Here is a 23,092-nt window from a genome sequence, read left to right on the forward strand (position 1 = left end):
GTGTTAGAATTGTGCCCCAGAGCAATCGTTAGTTATGTAACATTTTGAACATATTTGGAGTACAGTATAATTATTAATGGGGATTACTAATTAGATGGCATTTTCTTATTATCTCATTAAGGTGTTATCAGAATGGGATTGTGATAATCCGGATAGACCAATATATTGATAACGGTACTCATAAGATGAGTATTAATATATCTCATTCATTAAGTTATAATATAAATAATGCATATGGAGATATGATTATTGAACGTGACCAACAGTGAGATTTCCCAAATGGTTATTATTACCTATGCACTGTCAATGTGGAAATTCTCTTAAGGAATAGTTGTATATTTTATCCTTTGACCTGAGATCATCATTGTAGTTAATAGACTACTTATTGTACTTAGATACCGGACACCTAGTGTGTAAAAATGCTAGTTGAATGGTCATTGGGTATAATTAAGTACCTATGTAATTAGTGGTGAATCAAGATGGAATCCGTCAACTCAGGGTAATGAGTTTGAACTCTATGTTGTCATTAATCTTATTGATCATATAAAGACCTTGGCCAGGGCATACGAATGTTTTAAGAAAGGAGTTTCTTAAAGTCATTCTTGACCGATAATGATCGACATGTAACATAGTGGTCGTCTCGTGAGGTTTGACAATGAAACCATACCCTAGGACGATCCGGAGTTGGAACGATGGAGGGAAATAAATACAGTATCTTTTACCAGGTTCGAGTACAGTGAATATTGGTATTCACGCTATCTGGCCGTCGGGGAGTGTTGTTAGACGCCAACCTCGATTACTAATTAATGAAATTAATTATTACCGGTTTAGCGATGAACCTATGTGGTCACACACTTACGGTTTAATATTTAACGTTTGATAATTTAATTTGTTATTAGATAATAAATTAAATAACTTAGATGACATATTTTTATATTGTCCGCTAACACGGAAACATAGTTAATTTGTATGAGAGACCGACGAGAGATAATTAAGCAACGTGGCTTGTCATTTGATAAAAATGAAATGATATTGCGTGATCAAACTCTTCATGGCTAAGTTAATGACTCATGATGATAAGGATTGTAATCAACCTAATCTTAGCCTTGTTGCTCACGTTTAGTTGTGCTATAAATAGCAAGGCATGTTGCCTTGGAAAATTAATAAAAAAATACAAGAAGTTCCATTCCCTTCTACTCTCATACATACAAGTGAGAAAAGTGTTTCTCTATATTCCGAGGTTGTCTCAAGGGTTGAGAACGTTAGTTTATTTACCGGTGTGGATACACTAGAGACTCCGTACTTTCGGGGTTGAACCAATTTATTATATACACATAAAATATGTGTCCCTTTACTCAGTTTTTACAAATTTTTAAATGCAATAGATCTCACAAGGACCGCATTTCTGTCTTCCGCTGCTACATGTGATGTGCCGCGGTTCCTCCAATTGGTATCAGAGCCAATTTTACATTTATATTTTGTAAATTTGGGTCGTATTTTTACATACTGTGTGTGAGAATTGTTCTCGTACTCTTTTAGTTGTAAGTAAGATATTATCTGTTCGTGGTAATCATGATAGTCATTTATTATAAGTTATCAACATGTATATGGTTTTAGTTCCTGAAACATGTCGCATGCAAGACTTTTCTTTTTAACAAAGTATGATTATCATGATAGGGTAATTTATGCTTGATTCAGTTTGCATTGTAAAATTTAGTTTTCTAATGCTGTTGGATCATGTTAATATAATGATTAACAAGGGCCATCTTAGATATAACCAACAAGTGTGTTATTAAATTATTTAAATGACCCATAAAACATGGAGTACTACGGTTATGTGATAACTGTGTACGACAGTTATATAAGATATAATTGTTACTGCTAATATACGATATAAGCACATGTGTTATTCAAATTGTTTGAATGACAATAAACTTGACCAATTAAATATTATTGAGTTTTAATTGATACAATATGAGATATTTTGTCAAAGGTTGCTACTCAGGTAGACAATAAAATTCTTTTATTTTCGTTTACAAGGTACGACCTGACAACCAGGGGGCTTGTCGTTCGGAGATATAATAATATTGTCTATTGTATGTGATACAGGGGTGAAGAAAAGTTAACTAATCTTATACTTTTAGTCTGGACAACCTAGAGGGTATGACTTTTATTAATTTTCTGTCACTAGAGTGGATAAACTCAACTACACTTATAGGAATGACCTGACAACCAGGGGACTATGTAGTGTAGAGCCTCAAATGATTTTATAAGATAAAATCAGATAAATTTTAATTATGATGAGAAACGACCTGACAACCAGGGGGCTCATGCATGTTTTAAAATTTTTATGTATCATTTTGATGAAGTCCATATCATAATGATGTATGATTGTGTTCTTATTTGGATTGGTTTCTTTCAGAATAAGATTTCTCAAAATGGCTGCTATAACACTGCGTGGCATACTTGATGCTAAGCTGGGCAGTAAAAATTTTGATGATTGGTACCGCAACCTGAGAACTGTTCTCATGCATGAAAAGCTAATCGATGTGATCGATAAGCCTGCTAAGGTAGCACCCCGTGAGGGAGAAGATGATGCAAATGTATTAGATAGATATGCTAAGTACTTGGAGCAAAGTACTACTGCAAAGTGCATTATTTTGGCCTCCATGACTGCTGATTTGCAGAGACAACATAATGACATGAATCCACCACAAATTATTGAACATCTTAAGAAGATGTATGGGTCTCAGAGTAGGACTGCAAGGTACCGGTTATCTAAGTCCTTGTTTGAGTCTAAACGGAAATCTAAGGAGCCAGTGGGTCTCCATGTTCTAAAGATGATTGATCTGATAGAACAGTTTGAGAAGCATGGATGCACGCTTGGTAAAGAGTTATCGCAAGATTTAATCTTGCAATCTCTTAATACTTATTCACCGTTCATTGTTAATTTTAACATGAACAAGATGGATTGTGATGTTCATGAATTGCTCAATCTGTTGATCGATTTTGAAAAACAAATCACATCTGGGAAGGTGAATGTATCTGGTTCTGTGAACTTGGTTTGGAGCTCTTCTAAGAGCAAGTGGAAAGGCAAGAAACAGTCTAAGAAAAATCCACTTGCACCCAAGGATGTTGTGAACAAATCCAAGGGAAAGAAGGTGCAACTTGACCAGGCGGATACTGAATGTTTCTTCTGTAAAAAGAAAGGTCACTGGAAGAGAGATTGTCCGGAGTACAAAGCTACTCTGAAGGGCAAGAAACAAGGTGAGCTATTCGTGAAAAATATTTTCATGATTGCTTTAGCAATTACTGATACTACTAAATGGGTATTGGATACCGGTAGTAGTTTTAACATCTGTAATATGTTGTAGAGTTTAAAGATCATTAGATGGTTGAAGAAAGGAGAAGTCACCCTACAAGTTGGAAATGGAGCAAGTGTCGTTGCTGCCATAGCTGTAGGAGGAATTTTTTCTTGTAATGCCTACGGGCAAGACAATGTTGTTAGAAAGTTATTATTATGTTCCTAAGTTTGTTTCGAACGTAATTTCCATTTCGTCTTTAGACAAGTGTGGTTTTCGAACAACTTTTGATAATAATCAATGTTCTGTATTTCATGGTAATGAATTATATGTACATTGTTATTTACAACATGGTCTGTATATCTTACTTGAATTGACAACTTGTCCTATCATGACTTTTATGGCCAAAAGAGGAAGAGAAATAATCAATAAAATCAAAGTTATCTTTGGCATTATAGGCTTGGTCATATTGGTGAGAAAAGAGTAAACAAATTACACAAGGCTGGCTGCCTTGGACAATATGATTATCAATCATATGAAATTTGTGAATCTTGTCTCAAAGGAAAGATGACCAAATCTCCATTTTCTGGAACTGGAGAGAGAGCCAGTGAACTTTTAGGACTTATACACAGTGATGTATGTGGACCTATGAAAGTTCAAGCTAAAGGTGGATATCTTACTTTATCACCTTCATGGACGATATGTCAAGATTTGGATTTATATATCTAATGAGACTCATATGTTCATTTTATATATACGTTTACCCCTCATTTTAGCTCGGTTTCTATTGTTCGTCATACTTTAAATAGTATATTTTTGAGCTAATCGCGTGTTCTAGGTGTATTGTTGTGTTTGTTACGTTTTCATAGGAATCTAAGCATTTAGAGACTTTTTCTTATCATTTTATACACCAAGTTCACTAAGCTAATTAAGACCAAGTGTTGGACTAAGCATGGAGCATTGGAATGGGTTTTGCATGGAGAAATTGATGGATCAATATGTGTAATGTAAATGTTGCCAACAATCAAAGTCAAAGCCCAATGTTCAAGTCCAAGTCAAGGTGGAAAGCATAAGATTCCAACATGCTTAGGATACTTTTTGGGAGCTCTAAAGATGATAGATGAAGCATTTACCCGGGTGCATTAAGGGTCATTAATCACGTTCTTTGGATTCCTCAACAATTAAGTGAGGAATTAAGTGGAAAATACCCGGAAACACACGATCCCGATCGGGGCCGCCCAACCCCGATCGGGGTTGCACCCCTTTTGAATGTTTACGTTTCCTCTCCCTCTCCTATAAATAGGAGAGGCATTCCAAGGCTTAGGGCATCTCATTTTCACGTCTCATTTTACTCTTCATAGCCTTAGGCAAATATAATTCTCTCAATAGTTTTCATATTAGTTTACAATTTTATTAAGCTTGTAGTTGTTAAACATTTGGTTCCAAGTTAATTCAAGCATTTGTTTATCTTTGCAATTCAAGTTCTACTTCTATTTCGGTAATTCTTACCCTTGCTTATTTAGTTTATGTTCCCATTTACATTTTCATATCTATATCGCTAGCCTTTCGTTTATACCACTTAGTTTAATATCACATTATTACATGTTAAATCATTTAGTTTATATAAATCATACAATCATGTTTATCATTTCTCTTAGCATAATTTACAATTTACATCTTAATATGAGTAACTAAATCTCTTAGTCTAAGGGCTAGGGGAGCCATGCATAAATCAAATATATAACATGATAAAATAGGTTAATAATAATATTGTTCATGTTGCTTCTATCACATGTTTGCACCATAATGTTTAATCTTTGTTTAAGGTCTTATTCATAGATTAAGTGTGTTCATTCATTCTAAAAGTCTAGAGGCATGGAATTGAATTAGACTAAGCATGTGTAGTAGGACGACCTAGTCATGGACGAGAGTTTCTCTAGGACCCGGTCTATGGTTGACACTAATGCCGTAAGGTGGGTGTCTCTAAGCCTAAGTAATTGACAATGTTATTAGTACCGAATTTATCATAATCATATGTTTACCTTTGCATGTGTGACCCGAACCCCTTAGACTCCCTTTTATTATATAATTTACGTTACAACCTTTGTTAATCATTAAACAACCAAACCAAACTAAAAACGAAATCGACCTTGATAAGAATCTTTCCATAGCATTTCACAACGTAATTCCCGTTTCCTTGTGGTTCGACCCCTATTACTACATGTATTTGTGTTTAGGGAATTTATCTTTGCATAGGTACGCGATAAGCCTATCAGAGACATAAGTCAGAATCTTTTGAGATGTTCAAAAGTTTTCGTAGTGAAGTTGAGAAACAGACTGGTAAGAACATCAAAGCATTAAGATCTGACCGTGGCGGTGAGTATCTCAGTGATGAGTTTGTTGATTATTTGAGACAAGATGGGATCTTATCACAGTGGACTTATCCGGGAACGGCACATCACAATGGTGTCTCTGAAAGGAGAAATCGAACCTTATTAGATATGGTACGATGCATGACGGGGTTCACCGATCTTCTGATCTTCTTGTGGGGATATGCTTTAGAAACTGCTGCATATTTACTGAATAAAGTTCCCACTAAGGCAGTTGCTAAAACTCCATATGAGATATGGGGAGGACGTACGCCCAACCTGAAACATTTAAAGGTTTGGGGTTATCCGACTTATGTTAAACGACTGCAGTCAGACAAGCTTGATGCAACGTCTGACAAGTGCAGGTTTGTTGGTTATCCTAAGGAGACTATGGGGTACTATTTTTATTACCCTTCTGAACACAAAGTTTTTGTGGCTATAACTGCAACCTTTTTGGAAAGGGAATTCCTTGAAAAAGGAAGTCATGGTGTAGAAATAGATCTTGATGAGATTTGAGATACCAACGAATCAGCATTAGCTCAAGAGCATGAGATGCAAGTTGAGCAGCCTTTACTTGATATCTTAAAGTTGCCTCCAAGGGTTCCAATCTCAAGTATTGAGGTAAATAACGTGGTTAATGAACCAGTTCAGGAACCCAGGCAACAAGAGGATCAAGTTGTACATGAACCTCTTAGAAGGTCCACTAGGGAACATCGGGCACCAGATCGATTAAATCTTATGGTGCAGAATGACGAGGATGATCATATGCATGATATCTCAGTTGTTAATGACGATCCTAAGTGTTTCAAAGAGGATATGGCTGTTGGAGTATGTGTCCTCGACAATAATGCGATCACATGTTTAAATCTCATATTAAGAATACATAAGGGATTGTAACATTTTATTGTCAACTGATCCACATTAATCGGTAATGATTGGCTGACTAGAGTTTGACATTACTGTCGTGTGACGGTGGTGATCAGTTGATCCCTTAAGGTCATACCTTTAGGGAAACATTCCTAATTGATTAATTAATTAATTGTATGACGATACAAGTTAATTAATTCCTTAAAATTGAACAAATGATTTTGTGAGTAATAATACGTATCTTATTGTAATTTGATTAAATAAGATTCGTGATAAGTAATTAAATTGTTTTATTACTTAAGGTTTATTTATTGTTTATGAAACAATTGAAATAAGAATGAATTGTTTATTATAAATACAAGTAGTTGTGATTTATAATTATATGACCCATTTTAAGTAATGGTAATTGTGAATTACTAGTTAATTTTTGTATGTGATTTATTTTGTTTATATAATGATTTTTAATTTGTTAAAAATGCATTATTTAAATGACATGTCTAGTAACATGTCCAATTTATCACACAATACAAATTAACAAATTGACAAAGTTAAAATGGATCCATTTTACATATGTGAACCGTGTAAATGGAGTATAGGGTTGGTTTGTGCCTTAATTATTTAATTAGTGGGGAGCATTATCATTACCTACTAATGATAGACTTTCATGCCTACTCTCTTGTGAAGAGCAACTAGCAAAGGCATTGGGCACTCTTCCCATGTGGAAATTTCGGCCACCCTAGTGAATTGGGAGAGTTTTTCTCTTCTAATTTACACAATTCATTTTATATACAAGTTAATCACTTTTGGTGAAAAATTTCATCTCTCTGGTTTTGAGTTTTGAACAACACTAGAAAAACCTCACATAATCTCTAATATTATTCTCTTAATACCAGAAGTAGTATACATATAATATTAGTAATTTTAAGGGAACAAATATTAATTTCTAGTAACTAAATTAATATTTGTATTAAGAAGGATTCCTTGGTACAAATCCTTGAGAAGAGATTCTACTCTTGAATCTTTTTCATCCATTAGGAAAGCTCAAGAACTAAGTAAGGTATGAGACCTTACTAGTGCCCATATAGCCGAAATTATATATGTAAGGAACCGGTTTTTCCTTCACTCTTGTATTTGTTTTGCATGCATAAGATCTTGAATTAATTTTATGACTAAATTAATTAATCACATATTCAATATGTAAACAAATGAGATTAATGAATCCCAACAATGGCATGTCCAGACCATGAGAAATGGCTTAAGGCTATGGAATCCGAAATAGAGTCTATGATAATCAACTAAGTATGGGATTTGGTTGATTGCTCTAAGAACGTTAAACCTATTGGATGCAAATGGGTTTTCAAGAAAAAGATTGGAGCGGATGGGAAGGTTGAAACCTATAAAGCCCGTCTTGTTGCTAAGGGATATAATCAAAAGGAAGGTATTGATTATGAGGAAACTTTTTCTCCCGTAGCAATGCTCAAATCTATTCGGATTCTATTGGCCATAGTTGCATACTATGATTATGAGATATGGCAATGGATGTGAAAACAGCTTTTCTTAACGGAGAGCTTAAGGAAGAAGTCTATATGACTCAACCTTGAGGTTTTACATTGTCATATGCTCATGATAAAGTATGTAAGTTGCAGCGATCATTTATGGGTTAAATCAAGCTTCTCGCAGTTGGAATATCCGCTTTCACACGACAATAAAAAAGTTTGATTTTATGCGATGTGAAGAGGAGCCATGTGTATACAAGAAGGCTAGTGGGAGTATAGTAATTTTCTTAGTTGTATATGTGGATGACATATTGCTGATAGGAAATGATGTGCCAGCCATGCAAAAGACAAAGATTTGGCTATCTGAACAGTTCTCCATGAAGGATATGGGAGAAGCGGCTTATATTCTTGGAATAAGAATCTATAGAGATAGATCTAGTAAGCTGTTAGGGCTCTCCCAATCTTTGTACATTGATGCTATCTTAAGAAGATATCGCATGGATAACTCCAAAAGAGGCTATCTGCCGATAGGTACTGGTATATCTGTTTCTAGGGAGGATAGTCCTAAAACCCAGAGGAAATAGAATGCATGAGTGGAATCCCATATGCGAATGCAGTGGGAGCTATCATGTATACCATGACATGAACAAGGCCTGATGTGGCCTAGCGCTAGGAGTAGCGAGTAGGTATCAGCGAAATCCTGGTGAGGAACATTGGAAAGTGGTGAAAACCATCATTAAGTACTTGAGAAGGACTAAAGACCAATTCCTCATTTTTGGAGATTGTGAGCTAAAAGTGTTTGGCTATACTGATGCTAGCTTTGCATCAGATAAGGATGATAGAAAGTCTACCTCGGGTTATGTTTTCACCTTGAATGGTGGAGTTGTGAGTTGGAAGAGTTCCAAACAAGGTACAGTAGCCGACTCAGTAACCGAAGTAGAGTACATAGCCGCATGTGATGCTGCTAAAGAAGGCGTTTGGATAAGAAAGTTCTTAACTGAACTTGGTGTTGTTCCATCTGTGGAAGAAGGTGTTCCTCTAATGTGTGACAATATAGGAGCTATTGCACAAGCAAAGGAGTCAATATCACACCAACGATCCAAACACGTTCTTCGGAAATTTCACCTGATTAGAGAATTAATTGAACGTGGAGACGTTCAAATTCAGAAGGTGGAAGGGAAAGAAAATGTTGCAGATCCTCTCACTAAAGCGCTTGGATCAAAGGAGTTTGACAAGCACAAGTGGAATATAGGATTAAGGTTCATGACTGATTGGCTCTAAGTCAAGTGGGAGATTGTTAGAATTGTGCCCCAGAGCAATCATTAGTTATGTAACATTTTGAACATATTTCATACAATGTAATTATTAATGGAGATTAATAATTAGATGGCATTTTATTATTATCTCATTAAGGTGTTAATACGATGATAAGTCCTTGACTAAACTGGTATATTTGACATCATAATGGAGATTATGATAATGAGAGTCGAGTATTATAAAGTTTAGTCTAAAAGTGTTCTTGGTCGTGTGATTATCAGAATGGGACTATGATAATCCGCATAGACCAATATATTGATAACAGTACTCATAAGATGAGTATTAATGGATCTCATTCATTAAGTTATAATATAAATAATGCATATGGAGATATGATTATTGAACGTGACCAACAGTGAGATTTCCCAAATGGTTATTATTACCTATGCATTGTCAATGTGGAAATTCTTTTAAGGAATAGTTGTATATTTTATCCTTTGACCTGAGATCATCATTGTAGTTAATAGACTACTTATTGTACTTAGATACCGGACACCTAGTGTGTAAAAATGTTAGTTGAATGGTCATTGGGTATAATTAAGTACCTATGTAATTAGTGGTGAGAAAAGATGGAATCCGTCAACTCAGGATAATGAGTGTGAACTTTATGCTGTCATTAATCTTATTGGTCATATAAAGACCTTGGCCAGGGCATACGAATGTTTTAAGAAAGGAGTTTCTTAAAGTCATTCTTGACCGATAATGATCGACATTTAACATAGTGGTCGTCTCGTGGGGTTTGACAGTCAAACCATACACTAGGACGATCCGGAGTTGGAACGAAGGAGGGAAATAAATACAGTATCCTTTACCAGGTTCGAGTACAGTGAATATTGGTATTCACGCTATCTGGCTGTCATGGAGTGTTGTTAGACGCCAACCTCGATTAATAATTAATGAGATTAATTATTACCGGTTTAGCGATGAACCTATGTGGTCACACAATTACAGTTTAATATTTAACGTTTAAGGTAATTTAATTTGTTATGAGATAATAAATTAAATAACCTAGATGACATATTTTTATATTGTCCGCTAACATAGAAATATAGTTAATATCGGAAAGACATTTGTATGAGAGACCGACGGGAGATAATTAAGCAACGTGGCTTGTCATTTGATAAACATGAAATGATGTTGCGTGATCAAACTCTTCATGGCTAAGTTAATGACTCATGATGATATGGATTGTAATCAACCTAATCTTAGCCTTGTTGCGCACGTTTAGTTGTGCTATAAATAGCAAGGCCTGTTGCCTTGGAAAATTAATAAAAAATACAAGAAGTTCCATTCCCTTCTTCTCTCATACATACAAGTGAGAAAAGTGTTTCTCTATATTCTGAGGTTGTCTCAAGGGTTGAGAACGTTAATTTATTTACCGGTGTGGATACACTACAAACTCCGTACTTTCGGGGTTGAGCCAATTTACTATATACACATAACGTATGTGTCCCTTTACTCAGTTTTTACAAATTTTTAAATGCAATAGATCTCACAAGGACCGCATTTCTGTCTTCCGCTGCTACATGTGATGTGTCGCGGTTCCTTCACTTAGCATTTTAGTCCAGGTCGTATGATCTAACTTGAAACCTTGTAATATGTGTCAGAGCATATTTCCATCCGTTCAGAGTTTGGAGCTGTCAGTTAACAAAACAATTGTGACACTGTGGAGCAAGGCCTGTGACATTTCCAGCTTCAAGAATTTGAAGTCTCTTGATATTTTCTCTTGTGATAAATTGAAGAATCTGGGCTCTCCATCTATATTTTGCAGCACTTGGTTTGCTTGAAAAATTGTCAATAAGTTACTGTGAAAAACTGCAAGAAATCATAACCAAAGAGATAGAAGGGAAAGAAATTCGTGAACAAGTTATCGCTTTTCCCCGGTTGAAAAATCTTTCCATGGACCATTTGCCTAGTCTTGAGATGTTCTATGGAGGTACTTATAAGCTTGAGTTCCCTAACTTGAAATCACTGTGCTTGTCGCATGCTGAATATGTGACTAATTTTGATGGATCACAAGACTCGACCACAATTTTCTCCGACAAGGTATTATTCTTCATTCTCGGTAGAGTAATAATTGACGAAAAATTATACAATTGGCCGCCCAGATCATATAGGTTGCATGTGGTTAACTAAAAATGTACCGCTTATGAATGTGCAGATTAAATTTCCGTCTCTACAAGAGTTGGAAGTACGAAAGGTGTGTTAAACTGTGAATTAAGCGACTTGAGGACGCCACTAATGGAAGCTTGAAACTTGTATAGAAGATGAGTATTGTGTTTGATTAATGTCAGAATTAGAAGAAAAATGACCTTGATGTTCTGTGTGAGACGAACCAGGTGGACTTGGATTAATATCCATCTGCATATTAGGAATGGCAAGGGGATGCTCATCTTCATCATGAACTTGTGCATTACCAGAAAACCTGGCCAGATATTTAGCCTTCAGTTCAGGATGAAGAATAAAACATGCATCTCTGGTATGTCCAGACTTAACACAGTGTGTACATCATCGTTTATCAGCTTTAGGCTTCTTAGAATCTTTTTCCAATTCCCTTGCCGATTGCTAGGCTGAGTACCTTGCTGTCCTGAATAAGTGCCTTGATTAGGAAACTGAGCACCTTATTTATTGGAGAACAAAGCACTCATTTCATGAGTTGTATTCATGACATTAGAGATCTTCTTTTGAGATTCAATCTGCTGCACAATAGAATAAACCTTGTTGATAGGTGGCATAGGCTCCATGGACAAGATTTGTGACTTCAAGTTATCATAAGTGTCACTCAATCCCATCAAGAAAGTGAGTACTTTCTCAATTTAAACTCTTTCAAGCATCTTCTTTAAAAGATTGCAAGTACATTTTGCAAGAACTTCACACGTGCAATAAGGAAAATCTTCAATTTCTTCAATTTCATCCCAGTATCTCTTCAGCTTATTGAAGTATTCAGGAACTGAGCTGCTGTCCTGCACAACGTTCCTTAGATCTTTCTTGAGCCGAAATAATAACGGACCATTCATCTGGCCATATCTCTCGAAGACTTCAGTCCAAAGCTGTTTAGCTGTTTTGCAGGTCATGAAACCTTCTCTGAACTCAAGTTCCATGCCATTAACAAGACAACACCTTACTGTAGAATCACACCGCCACCATAGACTGTAGCGAGATGAAGTAATCGCAGGAATAGCAGTCATGCCGGTCAGAAAACCTTCTTTGTTCTTTGTAGACATAGCGAGCATCATACTCTTGCTCCAATGGCGGTAATTACGTCCATTGAACAGAGTATTAGCGAAATTGAGTCCAACATGATCAGAATTCGCCAGGAAAAGAGGATCTTCAAAAGGATTAAGTAAAGCAGAATTATCAATTGCATTGCTAGCAACAGCAGAATCAGGCATTTTATGATTTTATGTAAATTTGTATATGAATGATGAATTTGATGAAAAGAAAAAGAATTTTGTGTTTTTGTAAAGAAAAACGAAAAATTAAGCTAAAACTTCAGAGTACTTTGACAAATGCGGAATAATGACGAGTATACAGAGACAGATTTAAAACCTGCTCTGATACCATGTTAAACTGTGAATGAAGCGACTTGAGGATGCCATTGATGGAAGCTAAAAGCTTGTATAGAAGATGAGTATTGTGTTTGATTAAGAAATCAAAGAATTATGTAAGAACAAGCAGAAGATAAATAAAAGTTGTGATTGAATTAATTACCAAAAATGAATTGTACAACCTATTTATATACAATTATATTCTAGAACATTCTATATAAAATATCTCTAACAACCTCTAACTAACTCCCTGGATTTACGGAATTAGTTACAAGGTGTAACAGACTTCTAACAACCTGAATCCTACTTGGAACAAGAGGCTATTCTAGACTTTTTCTATTTACAATGAAAATATCATCCTGCAGATACAGTCATGCCTTGTAATCGTCTGGTTTTGGCGGCTCTGTTTTGAGGCTCAGATGTGTCAGTTGTGTCAGTATCCTTAGAAGAGAAGCTTGCCAACTCATAAGGTGTCAAAAGAAGTTGTGAGATTGTGGAATTGGCCTCAATCAGGTGTGGAGGCAGAAATCGAAAGCAGTAGTATCTCATTCAACCATGTTCTGAACTTAAGAAAGTTAAGGCTTGGCCTCATCCATGGGTCGATGTACTTTCCAAACGTTGTCTCTCATAAGTTGTCTCATCTCCTAGTCACGGATTTCTGTGATGTCAAAACTCTATTCTCAAATTTAGCGGTAAATAAAGAGGTATTTTGGACATATTCCCAGATCCCGAAATCGGAAGACCTTTCTGTTGATGGATGCGATTCTTTAGAACAATTGTTTAAAAATGAGGATGAAGATGATGCAATCGTGTTATGTGGACGCTTGACGGGAATAATGTTGAACTCGACCTTGAACCTGAAGAGATGGCCACTACATCTGCTCAAAAATATTTGTATCCTCTCGCTTACTCGTATAAGTTGGAAATATATATTCCCAGTTGATCTATTTATTAAGGGTAACGAACAACTCCAGCAACTCAAAAATCTGGATATTACTGGATGTCGTAATGTGGAAGTAATAATCATGGATGGATAAGCTAGTGGGAGACGGAGAAGACAAAGTTTATAGTTTCCCTCGCCTTAAGAGCCTGATGTTAAAGTTTTTGAATATCACCCATTTTGCCTCCAAATCCGAGACTGAGTTACGCTTCCTAGCACTTGAAAAGTTGGACATGAGCTGTTGTAATAAGATTCAATCATTCTATTCAGGACCTTTCACAACTCCGAAACTAAAACAAGTGACACTATTGAGTTGTCAAAATTTGCAGTATTTATTATCTAATGAAATGAATGATAATGTTCGCGAACTGCCATCTCTGGAGATTGTGCAAATTTGGGAACGTCCTCAAGTTTTGTCATTTTCATCCGAGCCTTTATTATCACCCAAATTACATGATGTGATTCTAATTAATTGCCCCAAAATGACTCGGTTTTTACGCGGAGATCCAAATCTTGATGATATTTTGGATTTGCCGTCTTTGGAGATTGTTTATATTGATGGTTGTTCCAGCTTGCATTCTTTCTCATCCGGCGGAATAAGAACTCCGAATCTATGTAACCTGTATGTTGATGTGAAAGACTATTCTAAGCGCGCAAACGAGGAGCTGGAATTTTTGTTGGAGAACCTGTACAAGCTACACAGAAGGTATATATATCTTCTTGTTATCATTACCTTTACACAAACCAAATTTTAGAAATTATTATGTCATTTTATTTCAAAGTACCCCATACTTATGTCTTTAGTTTTGGTATAATATATGTCAACGTCACAGCTCACAAATAGAGGTCTTTTGAGAGACCGTCTCACAATAAATCAACTACAATTTGAAGTGAATGGTAACGAATACATTTACCGACGGATTTTGTATATACACGGACTAGTAAAATTGGTCGGTAAATATGGTACGTAATTACATTTACCAATGGATTATAGTCAGTCAGAAAATTACTGAGCGGTAATGGTGCTCGGAAACACACATAAACAGTGGACATAGAAAGTCTTGAAATGTGAATATTCAAAAACAAAACAGTCGGTAATTACCGACCGACATCCGTTGGTAATGGTCTTCCACACTCGGTAATACACAGGCAGCAGCCTTGGTCGTTAAAGTTTATCGGTTTGGTAATATTTCATTTTGGTCGGTAATTTAATTGCACATGCAGTAGCTTTTGGTCACTAAACTTGGCTATTAGTCGGTAAAGTTGAACCTTGAGTTGGTAATTATGGTAAGGTTGGGGTAGCGAATTCTCATTTTATACTACTAGTTACTTGAGATTACACAGTTTAAACTAAGCCAAATCATGTAATTAGCAATTGAGTACAACTCACACTATAAAGACAATAGCAATCTGGCACGAAGAATATACCATGTTCTATAATTGTAAATACAACGTGAGTATCGTAATCAAAATCAAAATTAACCAAGCTGAATATTAGTCGTATTATGTTAGAGATTAATTTCCTTGTTTTTACACCTCGTAGAGTTCAATATCTTTGTTTATTTTTAAGTTCACAAAAACTTCTGATAGACGGTCTCTCAATAACGTTACTGAGAGACCTCTCTCATGATGAGGTGAGGGACCCACAATTTTTTTTGGAGAACTCCCATTTGATAATGTCTCATCATTAATAAACCTAAGGTAGTGTTTGGAAACACGGAGTTGATTTCATTTTCATGATTTCAATTGTAGAAATTGAAATGTTTGAATTCAATTCCAAATCCAATTCCAAAATTGTGTTTGGGAAACCCGTGGAATTGGAATTGGAATTGAATTTGGGCGAGACGGATATGGGTTGAGGACTTGAGGCCATTGGATGTTTTATATTTCTAAAATAAAATATTGTCTCGAAAAATATTTGCCATCGGAAAAAATATCATAAATAAAAATATTGTGATGAAATTTGCGTCACAAAATAAAACGTAAGAAGTCATGGAATTGAAATGACTAGTATATTGTAGGTATTTGAGAAGCTCAAATTTTAACTAGCTTGGAATTGATAAGAAATTGAGTCAATTCCAATTCCAAATTCTAGGAGTTCCCAAACACTTGAAATATCTCAATTCCGGAATTCAATTCCAATTCAAGGTTCCCAAACATACCACAAGTTCATTTATAATTGAGGTCTTATTCTTCCTATTAGTGAATATCTTTATTCATATGTAAATTATCCTAGAATATTATTGTTATAGCATGTGTATATCCTAATTATAGTTAGTTTGTTATTTACCTAGTCAATAGCCTAGAATAGAGGATCCTGATCCTTTTGTAATTATATATACATGATTAATGAGAAACCCTTCTCAGGGATTCAGTTACTTTCATGGTTTCAGAGACCTAGGTAAATTCTTCCTGCCTGTGTCTCACAAAATTGCCCACGGCAATCCATTGTTTTCTCCTTCTCCTCGTCCTAGCCTCACGCTACCATGGTCGACGGAGACACATCAACACCACCCAAACCCTCCCTTCATCCGGTCTACACCGTCACCAACATCCAGCATAAGGTGCGTGTCCTAGACGGATCTAAGGTCTCCTATGCGTCATGGGTGAACTTATTTACTCTCCATGCTCGCGGGTACAAGGTGTTGAATCATATCGACGGCACGCCCGCACCCACAGACACGAGTCCTGATTACGAATCGTGGTCTGAAATCGATGCCCACGTTCTCCAATGGATCTACGGTACTTTGTCCGACGACTTATTACCTCGTGTTCTTGTCTCGGAATCCTCCGCCTATGAGGCCTGGAAACGAGTCGAGAATATTTTTCTCAATAATAAGGGTGCCCGCGCTGCTAGTCTCGAGCAAGAGTTTAATAACCTCAAGCTCGCCAATCTGCTGTCGTTTGAAGCCTACTGTCAACGTCTCCGAGAGTTGTCAGGCCAATTAAAAGACGTCGGCGCCGCAATTAATGACCAACGACTGGTCCTCCAACTCGTTCGTGGCTTGCCAAAGGAGTATGACACGGTTGCTGCATACATCAATCAAACTCTTCCGTCCTTCGAGACGTCCTGCAGCATGATCGATTTAGAGAACCATCGACAAGCATGTCGTGATGAGCCCACGGCACTGGTCGCACCAGCGGCTCCTCCATCTGAGTCTCACCAGTGGGATGAACAACCCAGACCTCCGCGTAATGAACATCGCAGCAAGGGTGGCAAGAGAGGTCACAACAAAGGTAGTTCGCATTCTGGTGGTAATGGAGGCTCTCGAAATCAATATAAAAACCCTCCTGCTAATCAGACCTCTTCGTGGGGTCCGATGCCCGCGTGGCCGGCTCATTGGATGCCGCCACCATGTCCCTATCCAACTTTTCCCGGCTGGACTAACCCTTGGCAGCCGTGGACTGCCAATGGTTCCTCTAGTTATAATCGCAGCAGCTCGGCTCGTGGTGGTTCTCGACCTAACTCTAATTATGGTCAGGCCCACATAGCCTCGGATGGGACGACAACTGATGGACCGCATATACCAACGGAGTTAGCCCAGGCGTTTTATGCACTGAGTATGCAGCCTAATCATCAAGGCCAATATTTTATGGACACTGGAGCAACGTCACACATAAGCGCGGACCAAGGTATGCTTCGTTCCCCCCTCAATTCGAGTATAATTAACTCTATCTATGTAGGAAATGGCGCACGCATTCCTGTTTACGGTTCTGGACACTCCATTGTTAAAGCCCCAAACCGCACCCTTCACCTTCGAAACGTACTGTATACACCCAAAATAATTAAAAACCTTATATCGGTTCGCCAATTTACTAAAGACAATAACGTTTCAGTCGAATTTGATCCTTTTGGTTTTTCTGTGAAGGATTTAGCGAATGGGAATCTGATTCTGAGGAGCAATAGTGACGGTGACCTATATCCTGTGTCGGCCCAACCATCATCAAAGTCGCCCGAGTCCAGTCTCAACCTCCTAGCCTTTTCTTCCGATGTCTGGCATTCCCGTCTTGGTCATCCGGGTGCCAATATTTTGAATTTTCTTAAGTCCAAATCTACTATTGAATGTAATAGCAAGTCGAACTCTTTATTATGTCATTCGTGTCAAATAAGTAAGCACAAACGCTTACCATTTCATGATTCGTCTTCTGTTACAATTGCCCCTTTTGATATCGTTCACAGTGATTTATGGACTTCTCCTATTCCGAGCAAAGCCGGCTATAAATATTATCTTCTAATGCTCGATAATTATACCCAGTTTTTATGGGTTTACCCTATGAAATTTAAATCAGAAACTTTTTCCAAATTCATTAATTTTAGGAATTATGTCACAACTCAATTTCAATGCCCTATTAAATCATTCCAATGTGACTTAGGCCGCGAGTTTGATAATCATGATTTTCGAAATTTTGCAAATACTCATGGTCTCACGTTTCGCTTTTCTTGTCCACAAACATCGTCACAAAACGGTAAAGCAGAATGAATGATACGTCGAATTAATGAAATCGTTCTCGCACTCCTTCACCACTCGTCCACCCCTCCCGAATTCTGGGTCGATGCATTACACACGGCCGTTCACCTCCATAACATTTTACCCACTAAAATTCTTCAATTCCGCTCACCCACTTCCGCTCTCTTTCTCAAAAATCCCTCCTACTCTCACCTCCGTGTCTTTGGTTGTGTATGCTACCCCAATCTTTCCTCTAAGCGTCCCCATAAGCTTGCACCTCGATCTACTAAATGTGTCTTTATCGGTTATCCTCAAGAATTTCGAGGTTACAAATGTTATGATCTCACTACTGGCAAACTCATTATATCGCGTCATGTGACCTTCGATGAATCGGTCTTCCCATTTGCTAAGTCCTCCTCCACACCACCCAACTCATACACCTTCCTCGAACCCTCCCCTGTTTCCCCTGCCATCTTTGACCACGTCGAACCAACCCCAGCTACCCCACCCCCTGAACCGAACCCACCATCCCCTCGCACTCCCCAACCACACGACCCTACCCCTAACCCTACGCCACATACCTCCCCTGCCCTACACCCACCAAAAAATACTCCCTCCCCGCGCTCACAGCCTCCCCCTACCTCAAACCCCACACCATCACCACCACCACCACCTCCCCGACCCCACAACATGCATACCCGTGCCATGCACGACATCTTTAAACCCAAAATCCCCACCTCCCTCACAGCCACATCAACCATCGACATCTCCCCACTACCCAAATCCCCAAAACTTGCACTCCAGGACCGTAACTGGCACGCAGCCATGACGGATGAGTTTCGTGCTTTGATTGATAATAAAACATGGGATTTGGTACCGCGTCCGCGAGACGCTCCTGTCATTCGATGTCTATGGTTATATCGTCACAAATTTAAGTCTGATGGCTCTTTACAGCGCTATAAAGCTAGACTCGTTGTTAATGGTAAATGCCAACAAGTTGGTGTTGATTGTGACGAGACGTTTAGTCCGGTGGTTAAACCTACTACAATTCGAACCGTCCTAAGTCTTGCTACCTCAAGGTCATGGCCTATCCATCAATTGGATGTTAAAAACGCTTTCTTACATGGCGATATTATTGAGACGGTCTATATGCATCAACCACCCGGTTTCGTGGACCCTAAAGCCCCTCATCATGTGTGTCGGTTGAGAAAGTCACTCTATGGACTCAAACAAGCCCCACGGGCTTGGTATCATAGGTTCGCGACTTTCATCTTATCTCGGGGTTTCAAGAGTAGCATCTGTGATCAATCGTTGTTTATCTTCAATGATGGTGCCAACATGGCCTATTTGTTATTATATGTGGATGATATTGTCTTAACAGCTTCAAGTTCATCTTTTCTTCGACAAATCATTCAAGCTTTATCACAAGAATTTGCCATGTCCGATTTGGGTCAACTCAACCACTTCCTCGGGATACAGGTTACGCGTAGCTCCACGGGTCTGTTTTTGTCCCAAACGCAATATGCACGCGACATTCTTACCCGTGCTTCAATGGGCTCCTGCAATCCCGTCACGACACCTGTTGAAACTGGTGCAAAATTATCTGCCACGGCTGGTTCCCTTGCTGCGGGCCCGTCCTTATATCGAAGCCTTGCCGGTGCGTTACAATATCTTACAATTACTAGGCCCGATATCTCTTATGCTGTTCAACAGGTTTGTCTCTTTATGCATGCCCCTCGTGAGTCCCATTTTCAGTTCCTCAAACGAATCCTACGATACCTTAAGGGTACACTTGAATATGGTCTAACCATTTCGAAATCTGCCTCGGACTCCCTCACGGCTTACTCCGATGCTGATTGGGGCGGGTGTCCCGACTCACGTCGATCGACTTCTGGCTATTGTGTCTTTCTTGGAGATAATTTAGTGTCATGGTCATCAAAACGCCAAAGCACGGTATCTAAATCAAGTGCCGAAGCCGAATATAGGGGTGTCACTAATGCCGTTGCCGAGACAAGTTGGCTACGAAATCTCTTGCTAGAACTTCACGTTCCCATTTCTCGGGCTACACTTGTATATTTTGATAATGTTTCTGCAGTTTATTTATCCGGCAACCCGGTCCAACACCAACGAACAAAGCACATCGAGATAGACATTCACTTTGTTCGTGAAAAAGTCCGCCTTGGAACGGTTAAGGTTCTTCATATTCCCATTTGAATACCAATATCGATATCTTTACGAAGGGCCTTCCAAAATACTTGTTTACACGGTTTCGTTCCAGTCTCAATGTTCGCAATGCTACCGTTTCGACTGCGGGGGTATATTAGTGAATATCTTTATTCATATGTAAATTATCCTAGAATATTATTGTTATAGCATGTGTATATCCTAATTATAGTTAGTTTGTTATTTACCTAGTCAATAGCCTAGAATAGAGGATCCTGATCCTTTTGTAATTATATATACATGATTAATGAGAAACCCTTCTCAGGGATTCAGTTACTTTCACTTCCAACAAAGAAGAAAGTGAAGATAAAGACCTCAAAGGCGATGAAAAAGTGGAGGAGTTATAGAATTAAGATTCCCACGTTTAACAAAGCAATGACGGAGATGAAGAACTGAAGGAGCTGTGCAATGAAGGTAATGACAGGTCCTAAGAAAAACAAGGCATGGAATGAGATGAATGAGCGAGGGACTGGAGGAGCTACCCAACAAAGGCAATGACAGGTCCCACGTCCCAAGAAAAACATAGCCCGGAGGGACCAAATTAGATTCATTGTCCAAGAATAAACAAAGCCTAGAAATATATAGGAAATAAATAGCTTACCTGTGTGTTTCAATTTTTCTAAAATATCAGGACAATAATGCTATCTAAATTGTGTTGTTATCAAGACTCAAATGGCAAAATGACGGTGTTTACAGTATCAGTCAACGATAGTTCAACTATATCAAATATTTGGCAGAAAGGTACTCGTTCTTCTTATAAGAAGCATGAACTCTACTTATCATGTGAGAAAGAATACATTCAGATCATGTGAGTGCCTTGAGTCCTTGAGCGAATCTCATTGTTGTAAACTTGTAATACTACTACGATCAATCAGAGGTGAAAGTGGTATTAAGGCTCATTAACGTACAACCAGGTGAGTTCGTTTGGTTACTGAATCATGATAAAATAAAGCCTTTGATGGTGTGTACACGAGAAGAATTAGATTGATTTGGATAAGTGATGTATGCTTAATTTGTGCTATTTTGAACCCATTTCTTAGCCCATGTCCGACCTTAATTGTGCCCATTTGGGCATTATTACCAACATTTTTCTCTAGTTTGTCTATTTTGCTTTCTCCGAATGATATTCATCATAATCACGGATTCCGATGCACTTCTGATACCTTTTTAGAAGTTCGGGAAAAGGATGGTGAGTGATAGGCTTATCGCGTACCTATGCAAAGATAATTTCCCTAGACACAAATTAATGTAGTAATAGGGGTCAAACACAAGGAAACGAGAATTACGTCGTGAATTGCTATGGTTAGATTTTTATCAAGGCCGACTTCGATTTTGGTTTGGTTTGGTTTGTTTGTTTGATGACTAATAAAAATTATGATGTAAGTTATATAATAAAAGGGAGTCTAAAGGGTTCGGGTCACTCATGCAAAGGTAAATATATGATCATGATGAATTCGGTACTAATAATTTTGTCAATTGTTTAGGCTTAGAGATACCCACCTTACGGTATTAGTATCAACCATAGACCGGGTCCTAGAGAAACTCTCGTCCATGACTAGGTCGTCCTACCACACATGCTTAGTCTAATTCAATTCCGTGCCTCTCGACTTTAGAACGAATGAAAAAACTTAATCTACCTTTGGCACGACACTTCAGGTAGCTTATTTGACCAAAGTAGCTTATTTGACCAAAATTTCAGCTACCTGATTTTTTTGCAAGTGTTTGGCAAGTAGCTTATTTGGTCAAATAAGGTACCTGAAATGAAACGCTACCTCAAGTAGCATTTGAGAAATCAGGTACCTGAAATGACTTATTTTCCATTTTTTACCCATTTAGCTTATAATATTAAATAATTTCCATATCCTTTTGCGTCATTTTACCAAAATCAGCTACCTTTTCAGCTAGTTTGCCAAACACATTTTTATATAATCAGTTACCTTATCAGTTCCTAATTTTCAGCTACCTTATCAGTTACCTTTCCAGGTTTCAGTTAGCTTTTCAGTTTTCAGCTACCTTTTCAGGTTTCAGCTACCTTTTCAGGTAGTTTTGCCAAACAGAGCCTTAATCTACGATTACGGCCGATAACCAAAGATTAAACGTAACAATGCAAACATGTGATGGAAACAATTGAACAATATTATTATCAACCTATTTAAACATGTTATATATTTGATTTTGCATGGCTCCCCTAGCCTTTAGGCTCCGTTTGGCACGACACTTCAGGTAGCTTATTTGACCAAAGTAGCTTATTTGACCAAAATTCCAGCTACCTGATTTTTTTGCAAGTGTTTGGCAAATAACTTATTTGGTCAAATAAGTTACCTGAATTGAAATGCTACCTGAGGTAGCATTTGAGAAATCAGGTACCTGAAATGACTTATTTTCCATTTTGTACCCTTTTATTCTATAATATTAAATAATTTTCATATCCTTTTACGTCATTTTACCAAAATCAGCTATCTTTTCAGCTAGTTTGCCAAACACATTTTTATATAATCAGTTACCTTATCAGCTCCTAATTTTCAGCTACCTTATCATTTACCTTTTCAGGTTTCAGTTAGCTTTTCAGTTTTCAGCTACCT

The 23,092-nt window shown here is 37.7% G+C and overlaps 2 protein-coding genes across 2 annotated transcripts; one reads left to right on the forward strand and one right to left on the reverse strand.

Moving 5' to 3' along the window:
- Positions 1 to 12,167: 12,167 nt before the first annotated feature.
- LOC141589748 (uncharacterized) lies at positions 12,168 to 12,743 on the reverse strand. Its single transcript, XM_074410375.1, has one exon. The coding sequence runs from the start codon at positions 12,741 to 12,743 to the stop codon at positions 12,168 to 12,170; it is 576 nt and encodes a 191-aa protein (XP_074266476.1).
- A 1,185-nt stretch (positions 12,744 to 13,928) lies between these two features.
- LOC141589754 (uncharacterized) lies at positions 13,929 to 14,594 on the forward strand. Its single transcript, XM_074410383.1, has one exon. It carries the CDS (start codon positions 13,929 to 13,931, stop codon positions 14,592 to 14,594), a length of 666 nt encoding a protein of 221 aa, XP_074266484.1.
- Positions 14,595 to 23,092: the final 8,498 nt, after the last annotated feature.

Source organism: Silene latifolia, chromosome 1 (assembly GCF_048544455.1).
Source record: "Silene latifolia isolate original U9 population chromosome 1, ASM4854445v1, whole genome shotgun sequence".
Classification (NCBI taxonomy): Eukaryota; Viridiplantae; Streptophyta; class Magnoliopsida; order Caryophyllales; family Caryophyllaceae; genus Silene; species Silene latifolia.